General features: G+C 41.6%; 1 protein-coding gene across 1 annotated transcript in view; it reads right to left on the bottom strand.

The window, feature by feature from the left end:
- XRCC5 (X-ray repair complementing defective repair in Chinese hamster cells 5 (double-strand-break rejoining)) overlaps window positions 1-12149 on the bottom strand; it is a 94600-nt gene extending 82451 nt beyond the window's left edge. Inside the window, exons 1-7 of the mRNA XM_011964563.1 lie at window positions 12080-12149; window positions 11918-11963; window positions 10214-10560; window positions 6557-6670; window positions 2900-3083; window positions 1637-1685; window positions 270-392 (exon numbers count right to left, since the gene is read on the bottom strand). Coding sequence (XP_011819953.1) covers window positions 270-392; window positions 1637-1685; window positions 2900-3083; window positions 6557-6670; window positions 10214-10234 — 491 coding nt within the window. The 5' untranslated portion in view covers window positions 10235-10560; window positions 11918-11963; window positions 12080-12149. The remainder of the gene's footprint in view (window positions 1-269; window positions 393-1636; window positions 1686-2899; window positions 3084-6556; window positions 6671-10213; window positions 10561-11917; window positions 11964-12079) is intronic.
- Between the last annotated feature and the right edge of the window lie 213 nt (window positions 12150-12362).

The following is a 12362-nucleotide window of genomic DNA, read 5'->3' as shown; positions in this document are numbered from 1 at the left end:
GTCTAACAACACTAAACAATGATCTGCCACTAAGCTCAATTCTTCTAGATCACTGACTTTCATCTTTTCGTCATCACCACTCAGAACAGTTCCTAGAACACAGAAAGTAATCAGCAAATGTTTGCTGAGTAGTCAGTCATCTGACAGATTCAGCCTTGGAGCAGAAAGTGAAAATTCCCATAAACCAAGTACTCTTTTATAAAGAGGTCCCATTCAGTGCATTAGGAAATCACAGGATTTGTCTACATGCATTATTCTTAGGCTCTTACAAGAATTGCAGGGAGATGTCACATTTCTTCAAGCTATGAATTATAATATCCAGCTGACTTTTGCTGAATCGGCTGCTGAGGTCAGTGAATATTTCAATATGCCTCTTCTCAAACTTCTTTCCTCTAAAAGACAGAGTTATCATATTAAGAAATCATTCTCCTGAATTATTATTTTTCTACAAACTCAAATATACTTGGTCACTGAGGACAGAAGCTTAGAAACGGATCTGGATAAAGTTAATAAATGTGATTACATTCTAGTAGTCCAATGAAGTTCTCATTAAATTCATAATCAACCTGATATACTTTATACTTTGAACATCTTGGCCAAAATTTCTGAGCATTATGGAAATATTATCTTTCTGGATTCGTAACTCAAATGTGATGAAAAAATATCCCTTCCCAGCCTCCATACAGGCAGAATGTAAACAAAGAATTATCCCAGCATACTATAACTTCAGCCTTGCTCAGGTTCACTTTCTAAATATCCTGCTCTGATTCCATGCAGATTTTGTGTGGCAAGACTCAGCAGAGGATATGTAGAGACTAAGAAATGATTACACAGATTTAGGCCTGGGATTTTAGTGCAAATGATTTTCCTGACAGGCAAGAGGTATGTGTATATGTACATGTATGTCTCCATAGATACATTTCCAAGGCACAATAATTAAATAACGAATTAGGAAGCAGGCCAGGCATAGAGGTTCATGCCTATAATCCTAATATTTTGGGAGGCCAAGACAGGAGGACTGCTTGAAGCCAGGAGTTTGAGAAAACCTGGGCAAAATAGTGAGACCATCTCTGCAAAAATAAAAATTCTAAAATTAGCTGGACTTGGTGGCATGCACCTGTAGTCCCAGTAGCTCAAGAGGCTGAGATGCAAGGATCTCTTGAGCCCAAGAGACCAAGCTGAGGTTGCTGTGAGCCATATTGGCACCACTGCACTCTAGCCTGGGTGACAGAACAAGACCCCAACTCCTAAAACAAAAACAAAAACACCAACATACACACACAACAAAAAAGGGAAGTTGGCCAGAGTTACTATGCACTTAATGACATATGGCTTATACCACTTAGTGTTTTTTAAAATTCCTGGTAATCAGCTTAAATCTAATAGGAAGTAAACTGAAATAAGTCAAATGTTTTACTTCTCCCAGAGAAATACTCACCGAGTATAGCCCTTCCTCTTCTAAAACTCTTATAAAACAGAAAGGTTGGACTGAACCATTCAATTCTATAAAATGTTTCTCTTGCCACACAAACATGTTGCTTAGATTAACAATGAATCACAAAGTACATTCAATACATTAACCCATACAATTTTTGCAGAAAGATTCACTTCCAGCTCTCTTCCTTGGAACACTTACATTGTTTCATGTTGAATCACATCCATGCTCACGATTAGTGCATCCAGGACTCAGCTAGTTAAGGACAGGGATATCACCAAACAGTCTCTTCATGCCATGAACACGCAACTCTTTCCAATGAAGTCCACTGTGCTGGAAATTGTGGACACTGAACTATGTGATGACTTAAAAGTACGTGCCTGAATGTCCTTCTTCCAAAGTTCACTAACATATATTCATACATTCTATATATCAAAGTACATATTCTGCCAAAAACAACCAAGAAATATAAACAAAAGGTAACCTAACACATTGCATTCATTTAACCAAAAATTATGTCATTTAATAGTATCTAGAACCCATTTTTGGTGGTCACAATTCATTTTTAAATACGAAGCGAACCATAATGTAGCATTTGCAAGTCACTCCTAACACAACAGCACTTCCCAGTGATCAGGAATAGCACTACTAATTGATTAGAAAAAGAACAAGAGTGATCCCTTAAAATTAGGGGACCTGTGGAGTAAACTGGAAATCTCACTTTGGGTATCAATCTGATTTCTGGCACAAAAACATCTTCCACCCAGAAAAAAAGTAGAGAACACTGGGAGGATGCTCTTTTAAAAATATCTTTTATTGGCCGGGCGCGGTGGCTCAAGCCTGTAATACCACCACTTTGGGAGGCCGAGAGGGGCAGATCATGAGGTCAGGAGATCGAGACCATCCTGGCTAACACAGTGAAACCCCATCTCTACTAAAAAATACAAAAAAACTAGCCGGGCGAGGTGGCGGGCGCCTGTAGTCCCAGCTACCCAGGAGGCTGAGGCAGGAGAATGGCGTGAATCTGGGAGATGGAGCTTGCAGTGAGCTGAGATCCGGCCACTGCACTCCAGCCTGGGCGACAGAGCGAGACCCCGTCTCAAAAAAAAAAAAAAAATCTTTTATCCACCTCCAAACATTTCTAACGAGCACCCCTAAAACCCTCTGCATATAGTCAATGCTCACATGTACTCCTAGGATCTTCCTTCTTCCTATGCCTCCCAACCTCTCAATATCATCACCCATGCAGAGAATAGGGAAGTGAGTGGAGGGCTAGGAACCCAGACACTGTTTTAAACTGATTAATTTCACATTAAACCCTATTAACACATTACCTCCCCCTCCTCAGAGCAAAATATACCCATATACTCATAGCTGAAACTCTGGGGGTGTCTCATCAAACTGCTTTACGATTCCCGGAATAAAGGAAATTTCTTAAAGTCTTCTCTGGCAGAAAAAGGATACAGTCAGCCTGTTGAGAACCTGGTTGGATTTTGCTTTCAATGTCCTCCAGTAAATCAAAATCTGGTAGCATCAGATGTCTGTGCACTGTGATGTTCTGATACTGATCCCCACCAGAAAGGGGATTGTCAGTGGCATCCGTACCAAACAGGACTAAAGCAATCTCATCCTTGTTCTCAGCAAACACCTAGAAAAAAACGTCAGATGGCAGAAAACTATATTATAACAACCTGGAAGCAATAAAATACCTAACCTTCAGGGAGCAGGAAAACCAGACCTCCCTATGGCAGATCCCTGGGGTCATATAGTACTGGGCGGGATGAAACATGAGACTTACAGACAATGACAATTCTTAGGTTCTAAACAGATTTTTTTCATTGACTATAAGTCTCACCCTTCCTTTCAGCAGAAGTTGGGGTGTGGAAATAGGAGGGTGGTTAAGTGCTCTTGATGACTTCCAGCCAAATCAAACTCTAATTCTCAATTAGAGAACCAATCATGAATAATTTGAAAAGATTTTAGTATGTCTTTATAGAATGTCTAAGGTTTAAATTTTCCAGAGGTTTAAAAAAAATGCAGGATAGCCTGCATCCCAGCAATTTCACCGGCAGGCATATACCGTATACCCTAGAAAAATTATGTACAGATAGGAAGTTTACACTTCTGCGCCGTTTATAATGGGGCAAAAACTGGAAGCAAACTATCAATAAACAGGAGAATGCAAAAATACATTGCAGAATATTTATACAACAAAATACCATACTCCAGTAAAAATGAATAAATTTGTGCAACACGTATCAACATGAAAAGATCTAAAAAAAAAGGTTGATAAAAGATATGCTACAGAATTACATGTACCATATAAAACCATTTACATACACTTTTGACAGCTTTATACAGTACTAAGTATTTATGAGTATATATTCATGACCAAGTATAAAATATACATGGTACTAACTACCAAAATCCTGAGAAAAGGAGAAGAGAAAAAAAGGGTTAGCAAGGGCCTTCAAGTTTATCTGTAACACTTTATTTAAAAAAAAAAAAATCCAACAAATGTGGTAAAACATTAAGATTTATAGCATAAGACAATGGAAAAATTGGTTACCTGTATACTCTCTGCATTTGCCTCTTTTATGAAACACTTCATAATAAAGTATAAAAACCAAAAATAGTATCTGACACAAAAGACAGGCTTGTCCCCATCTAATTACTAACATAAGCCTTTTTACATTGATGGGGAAGAGTGCTGTACGAATAGATAATTGAATTCTGTCATTCTTCATTTTTGTACGGTCTGTTTAATCGTTTAGTCTGTAAACAACACAATTACAATTCCCAGTTGTACATGGAGTAAAGGTGTCTGCTGCTGGATTCAAACATGTCTAGCATAATGGCTGAGCAGGTATCTGCCGCCTAGACAAGCATCCATCTTAAGGCAAGGGAATCTTGCCCTAGAGAAAATCTCAGTGATGGGAGGGGAGAAAATTCAGAATGTAGTAAGGGAGTGGCACTAAGCTCCTGATTCTGACTTCCTGATTCTTTCTCCTTAAAACAGAAACAAACAAAAAAACACCTATACTCTTGTTACTGGGGTGTGAGTCGGCAGTTATCCAGAGAAACTCCGCAGCGGCGACTCTGCAGTAATCTCAGTTCTTGGTCTTCTCGAAGTAAAGAATTCAAACGACAGACACAGGCAAGATTTAAAGCAGGAGGAAAAATTTATTTTTAGCAAAGTCAGAGTTTACTGGAGAAAGCAGAGTACACTTGGAAGAGAACCAAGAGGGCGACATAACAAATCAAGCGCGCTGCGCCCTTCTTTGTTTAGTTTTCAAACAGCCCCGCCCCCCCGGCGCCATCTTTTCCCGAGCTTCCAGTTTCCTTTGTTCCTCCCTTGAGCAGGCCGAATTAATCAACGCATGCGCACTAGCCCTACTTAGGAGTGGGCCGCACGCGTAATGTGTTTACTAGTCATGCGCATGCTCAGTAGAGGCGACTCGCCCTTTTTGCTCGAGCGCCCCCACAGGAAGCTTTTATACCGGTTAAATTTCACCGTCTTGCTCTTTTACTGCGCATGCTCGAAACCTTAGTGATTATGGCTTGCTAACTCCAGGTGTTTTCTGTCTGTTGTTAAAATACCTGGCGCCAATCATGGCCACTTATTACCTTAGAGTGGTATTTTATGCCCGCCTGTCTTCCCCTCAATGAGAACCTGACAGCTTTGGGGCCCCTCCCTTGCCCTGCTCATCACTTCAGAGGGACAGATTTCTAATTGCCTAACCATGGTTTCACAAATGCCCAACATTCTCGGAGGCCCTCTCTCCTGCCCTGCTCATGTCTACCTACCTTCTCTAACAGCATACTAGGGCACTGCCAGCTACTTGAATTCCATCAACACAACCATAACCAAGAACAGGGTTAGAGCACCTTCCTTGACACAACACCTCAAAAGGTCATCAAGATTTTTAAAAATCTGGAATGACAGTTGGGACGTACTAGTGCTCAACGGAAGTGGAAACACACAGAAGAACAGAAGTGTCCAGGAGGAGCAGCAGTAGACAGTGAAAGAAGCAGAAACTCATGGACTTAGCAAAAGTGGCAGTCATACCAAGTAGAAGGGGCAGAAATAAAAACAGCTGATACTTACATAGTGTTTACAAAATTCCAAGCACTATTCTAAGCACTTTATCTACATTAATTCTTTTATTCCTCAAAACAACCCTATGTGACAGGTATTATTATTCTCATGTTACAAATGGGACACTGAGGCACTGTAGTAGCTAACCTCAAGATAGCCACCATCCGTTCTTTCTCTCCCTGTATTTGCAGGCTACTCTTTAAGAAAGGGAGTCTAATTCTCCTCCCTTAAATGTGACCTAGCCTTAGTGTCTTGTTTGACTAATAAAAAACAAACAACTTTCTGGGGTTTTTAAAAATAGGTCATAAGAAGCCACATAGGCAAGGTCTCATAGAACGGATACTCCTTAGAACCAGCTGTTTCATGTGAGAATTCAAACTATACAGAAACCACATGTAGAGGTTCTAATGGACAGCCCCAACTGAGCTCACAGCCACTAGAAAGCATCGTCTTCCAGCCATGTGAGTGAGCCATTTTGGACATCTCGTCCAGTTGAGCCTTTGGATGACTCCAGCCCCAGATGCCATCTGACTGCAACTGCGTAAGGGGCCTCAATAGAGAATCACCCAACTGAGCAACCCAGTCATCCCACAGAACCATGAATGATGATTTTTTAAAATGTGAGACACTATATTTTGGGGTAGTTTATTACATAGCAAAAGATAACTGAACTAGTCACAAAGAAGTTGAAGGACTTGTTCAAGTTCAGGTTAGTAAATAACATGGCAGAGCAAGGATTCAAACCCAAGTCATCTGTCTCTAGGGACTGTGCTTTTAAACATTACTTTTTACTGCCTCTTGTTTCTGATAAAAACTGTAATAGTGAAGGGGCCAAAATGAGGGAAGAAAAAATATCAGACTGTAGTGGAAGGTGAACTTGTATGTGAGTACACATAAACTCCCCAGATTCCCTTAAACAGAGGGCTGGACACTATAAGGAGGCTGGTATCTTGCATTAGTAAGGTAGAGGCAACAAGCAGTTGAAACATGGGTTACAAGCTCAGTGTCAATTTGAAACTTACCTGTCGCTGGACAAACATGGTTATCACCTTCTTTGCTTGCTCAAATGGGGATTCTACACCAGGAATGGAGTTACTCATGGTAAAGCCCACGTCCATGCACAGCACAACAGCTGCCTGAAAACAAAGTTCCAAAGAGTGTTTGAGAAAAGAAAGTCATGAGAAAAGACGGTCAGAATGTCCCTTGCTTATTGTATTCACGAACCTGTATCACTATTTAGTAAAGATGTGAGAAAGGGATGTGTTCTACATAAGAATGTTTGTAAGACATATAAATTTTCACTACGGAAAACCCTTAAATAGTCCTGGTACTTTCTAAAAGCTACAGAAGTTTCTACCCGGAGAGCAACATGCTCCAGATAGCTGCCACTCCTTTGGTCTGAGCCCCAGAATAACTCCATGATGAGTAGATATGACGCCAACCTGCAAGCCAGAGTTAAACCCAGTTATGCCCAGTATGCATCAGACAAACTGCAGCTGATCTGTAGACCTACAAACATGAGAACAGATGTTTTCATTGTAAGTCACTGATTTGGGGCATAATTTGTTATGAAGCATTTTTGTTACAAGTAACTGCTAGAATCTAGATATATGCTAAGAGGTAGACCCTGACAATTTTGAGTCAGTTTGTAAACTGATGATCTAAAATAAAGACACCAAATCTATTCTAGTAAAGGACACAGAAGATAACAAATAATACCAGAACAATGTGCCATGAATAGAAGTATGCACTGGGCACTGAGAGACACAAAAGGAGCATCCACTCAAGACTGGTGGAGGGGATTACCAGAGTGGTGAGGGGGCAGAAAAAGCTTCCTGACTGTGGACTTCCTTGGGTGAGTCTTAATGAGTAGGAGTCAATCATGTGAACAAGGAAGTTACAGACAGAGGGAATCACATAAGCTAAGGCACAAGCCATTACATAGCAATCACGTATGTAGGAGACTAAGAAAACAAGAGAAACATAAACTAAATGCAATACATGTAAAGTTATTTATACCTGGCTTCCAAAGTTTACCTGAATACAAGCCAGAAGAGACCTGGACTGATGGCAACTCACAATTTCAGTGTGAGTTATAAAATCAATCAACAATGTGAAATGTCTTTTGCACCACATTCCCCGCACCTATCTTACTTCATTGCCTAAATACGTTGGTCTGTATCAACAGTGTAGTGAATTCAAAAAGAGAAAAGAAGGGTTTTCCGGTGAAAAAAGATAATAGCAATTGGGAGACCTGGGATCTAGTCCCATCTCTCCTACCCATTAGTTCTGAGTCCTTGGGAATGTCACTTAATCTCACTGTTAATAATACTAAAAGGTAGGAAACTGTTGGACTAGATGAGGTTTAAAGTCCTTTCTGGAGTTAACATTCCTTGACTTTCACTGATAGTCCCAGCAATGCTTTGTACCGATCAAACAAACTGTGAGCAGTTCTGGGCTAACATCTTACCAGGAAAATTAATTACAAATGAACATGAAACAAGCACGTTACGGAAGAATCTGAAGAATACATGATGTAAAGAACAGTAGGAAAAAACTAGATATTTAAGCCAGATGAGAAGATTAATGGAAACATAATAGTCTTCCTCCCCATCATTTTTTTCCCTTTTTTTTTGAGACATAGTCTGTCACCCAGGCTGGAGTGCAGTGGTGTGATCACGGCTCACTGCTGCCTCCATCTCCAGGGCTCAAGTGATCCTGCTACCTCAGCCTTCCAAATAGCTGGGACCACAGTTGCACCCCACCATGCCCAGCTAATTCTTAAATTTTTCTTTTTTGTAGAGATGGGGTCTCACTGTGTTGCCCAGGCTGGTCTTGAATTCCTCGGCTTAAGCAATCCTCCCACCTCCGCCTCCCAAAGTGCTAGGATTACAGGCATGGGCCACCGTGTCTGGCCTCCCCCAAGATATTTGACAGCTGTGTATAAAAGGATTGGTCTGCAAGAAAGACAACAGGATCAACAGATGGAAGTTACAGGGAAACTGGTGCAACTCCATACAAGGGATAAAAAATAACATTTAGAAGTGATCAATAAAGAAATTACTCTTTTTTAAGTGACCTCTTAACCCTAGAAATGTTTTAAAAACCTGAATGAATTTCTATCAAGAAAGTTATAGATGATTTCTAAATGTGGTTGTATCTCAGGTAACATATGAAAAGGAAAGATTATTTTTCACTAGTTTACAAACAACACAGTGCACTAATATTAAGAGATTTCTGAAGTAAAAATAGATAATTTGAAACAAAAAAAAAGGTGCTAATAAACCACAAAATTCCTTTGAGAACAGTAAAATGTACATCCCAGTTTCAATGCCTGGGGCATAATAACCTAAAAAAACTTGAGTCACAAAATATGCTATTCCACTTATTTGATACACATCCACAAAAGCTACTTTTAAACCAGAAAACTCTATAGAGGACTAAAGCACTTTGTCATGAATTAGGTATGCAGAAAATGCCATCAAAGGTTTTCAAATATGGAACTTCTTGTCTGGAAGCACAGTGGTCTATATATCCGAGTTCCTATCTGACAGCAGTAAGAAAACTGAGAAAAAGAAACTGGGCAGCATAGCAACTCTTCATTTCTATACCAAAGCAATACAAGCTGTTAGAATTTTACTTCCAGTCCATCTGCCACAAATAGCTCCTCCACTAGAGCTACAAAGTTTTCAGGAGCTGAAAGAGGAGGAACAAAGGAGGTGAGTGGCATTATTAAAAGCTCATGATCGTTTTAATCAACATTTCTCAATGACGAGTGCTCAAACTCGTTTCTTGTTTATCTGTAGTGAATGAATTCATTAATCCCTGGAACCACATCTCCCTCTAGTGACCCTTCAGAGACAACTACCACCCTTTTATGTTGAAAAAAAAAAATCACTTTAAAATTCATTGTAATTTCTGTTATTGATCTGGGACACCAACGGTCGTAGATTTCTAGCAACACAGGGGTTCTCCAGGGCCCTGAAACCAGACTGCTTGGATTCAAATCCGGATTTCACCACGAAAAGCCCACAGTTCTTTATTCCTCGGTTTTCCCACTTGCAAAATGGGGGTAGTTTTCACTTCAAGGGGCTGTGAAGATTAAATGAGATAGGAATAAAAGGTTTACATCCGTCCCTCACAGAGTAGGCTTTCAATAAATGCGGGATATTACGTTATTATAAAGGTAATAATACGACACTTTGCATTTTAAGTTATTTTAGTCACAGATAGTCCTTCTCTTAAGTTTTACAACAAGCCCTGTGGGATAGTTGCTTTATCACAGCTAATTTTCACTCTCATAGAGATCTTAAGAACCCAGGCTCCGAAGTAATAGAGGAAGTGGGGTTAAGGAGTGGAATGGGATAAAGGGGGAGAGGGGGAGGCGGGTGGGGAGGGAGGTGAGACAAAGAGCAGATAGAGAGGGAGAAAGGGATGGGATGGGTGGGTAGTGGAAAATATGGAGTCAGCGAGGCTCAAATTCAGGACTTGGAACCCCAAATCCCCAGCTTTGCTCATAGCGCATCCCTCGGTCCCGGCCCTCCTGACTGAGCCCACCACCATGATCTTCTCTTGCCCCATTCTTTGGCATGGCCGTGATCCCACGATTCCCGCTTCCGAACCACCCTCTCCGGATCCCCCCGCAAGGGTAAGGCCCAAGCCCATGGCTTTCTTTATACCTTATTCCCCGACCGCACCATGTTGCCGGTCCTCAGGCGCTTTTGGTCGCTTCTTCCGGGCGGGAACCTGCCGTCTCGCAACTCGCTTCCGGTGGACTAGCGGCAGATAGCGGGAAGAGCCGCTTCGCTTCCTGCTAGGCCTGAAAGGGGCGGGGAAACCGTGCCCCGCAGCTCTGAGCATGCGCAGACTCCTGCCGAGCTTGCGCAGATTCCCGCCGAGCTTGCGCAGATTCCCGCCGAGCATGCGCAGATTCCCGCCGAGCATGCGCCGATTCCCGCCGAGCGTGCGCAGATTCCCTCCATTACACCCTACTCGGGAGCCTGTGGTCCTTAAGCCTCTTGAAACGCTAGTACGACAAATTTACTGAACGATTCGCTTAATCACTTAAAGATTCACTTCCCTTTTCGCTCATTGAGAAAAACACCTACGGCATTTTGTGTCAGAGCTGTGGAGTTAGATTTTCTTTTCTTTTTTTTACTTTTTAAAAAAATCTTTTTTTAATTTCTTTTTTTCATTTATTTTTTTAACTTTTTATTTTTTGTTCTCTTATCATTTGTGGATTTTTTTTCTACTTTTTATTTTATTTTTGGTTATTTTGGAGTTACATTTTCTTGAGTATGAATGCAGAAAAATTTCTTCTAAAATGTGTGATAATGAAACATTTCACCGATGTGATAAACTTAGAACCTACTCAGGAAGAGTAGGACTTCCCCATGAGCACAAAAGTAAAAAGGAAATTCTTCCAGAGAAAATGGGATGCACGAACGCCTGGAGGCATGAGACGTTATCTGCTAAGGCTCTGTCAGTAGTTACCAGTGGCTGCAACTTGGAAGGGAGGAGTCCAGGTTTAATTTAGGAGACAAGTCTAGGGAGATATTATAGAAATAGCAGCTGTCATCACAGTGCTTTACTTGACTACGAGCCCTCTGTCCAGCCCGCAGCCCCTAACCCTTTGAGGGAGGCAGGCCCGAGCAGTAACTTGCATAGAAATGACTGCTTTCTATACCAAATGACCCCCAGCTGACAGGTGGCTGGACGAAGGGTCTGGCAACCTGCAGTGTCTGCAAACCTCTGCCCAAACTGAGAAAATCAAGTCCAATAAATATTCTCTCCTGCTTGAAAATTGTTTCTGGGAAAAGCAAGAATCGAAGCTGAAAAGATGTGGAGAATCTATGAGCCAAAATTATAAATATATTGAAACCTCTAGAATGTAGAGTAAGACATTTTCAGACGTGCACATAGAGCCCCGGCTCTTCCAGCTTTTGATTCAAACTCAAGGAGTTATTTAAAAGCTGAAATAATTATTTTGAATAATACTTTTAAGGAACAGCAGTGCCCTGGCTGCTCAGCTTTACGCGGGCTGCGGCAGGCAGGCAGGCAGGCAGGCACGGACACTCGCCCTTCCCTGCGGGTAAGATTCCTGAGAGAAAGATCAGCTCAGTAGAAGGGGCGGTGAAGATTTGCGAGGTTGTCAGCTAAATCTGCTCCAGCAAAAGTGGAAACGAAGCCCAACGAAGGCAGCAGGACAGCATAAATTTTCAGACAAGTAAACAAGGGAAAATGGGAGCAAAGGGCAAACAGGCCAAGTGGCTAACAGGGAAATGAAAGATTTCCCTGTGGAAAACGGTGAAACTAAAACAAGGAGAGTTCAGCCTCTGGAGAAGCAGGACAGAAAGAAGCTGAATCTGATTAGTATCACATACCATATCTTATCAGTGGTCCTTGTCTCCCTTCTTGTACAATCCAGAGCTAGAGAGAGAGAGAAAAAGAAAGAGACAGGGTCTCGCTCCGCCCAGGCTGGAGTCTGGTAGCACAGTCGTAGCTCACTGCAGCCTAGAACCCCTAGACTCAAGCGATTCACTTACTTCAGTCTGCCAAGTAACTGGGACCACAGGTGTGTGCCGCCAAGCCCAGCTAATTTTTGTGGGGTTTTTTTGTGTGTGTGGAGGCGGGGACTTCCTATGTTGCCCAGCCTGGTCTTTACTCCTGGGATCAAGCCATCCTCCCACCTCAGCCCCCCAAAGTGCTGGGATTACAGGTGTGAGCGACTGCACTTGGCCTCAGAGAAATATTTTTATCAACTATTTTGATAAGCAATATTTTTATCGACTATTTTTAAATGCAAGTTTTTTAGTAGCCCTAGAAACA

This window comes from Mandrillus leucophaeus, unplaced genomic scaffold, assembly GCF_000951045.1.
Source record: "Mandrillus leucophaeus isolate KB7577 unplaced genomic scaffold, Mleu.le_1.0 Scaffold70, whole genome shotgun sequence".
Taxonomy (NCBI): domain Eukaryota; kingdom Metazoa; phylum Chordata; class Mammalia; order Primates; family Cercopithecidae; genus Mandrillus; species Mandrillus leucophaeus.
The sequence above is the reverse complement of the archived record's forward strand: the minus strand, read 5'-3'. Positions and strand labels throughout refer to the sequence as shown.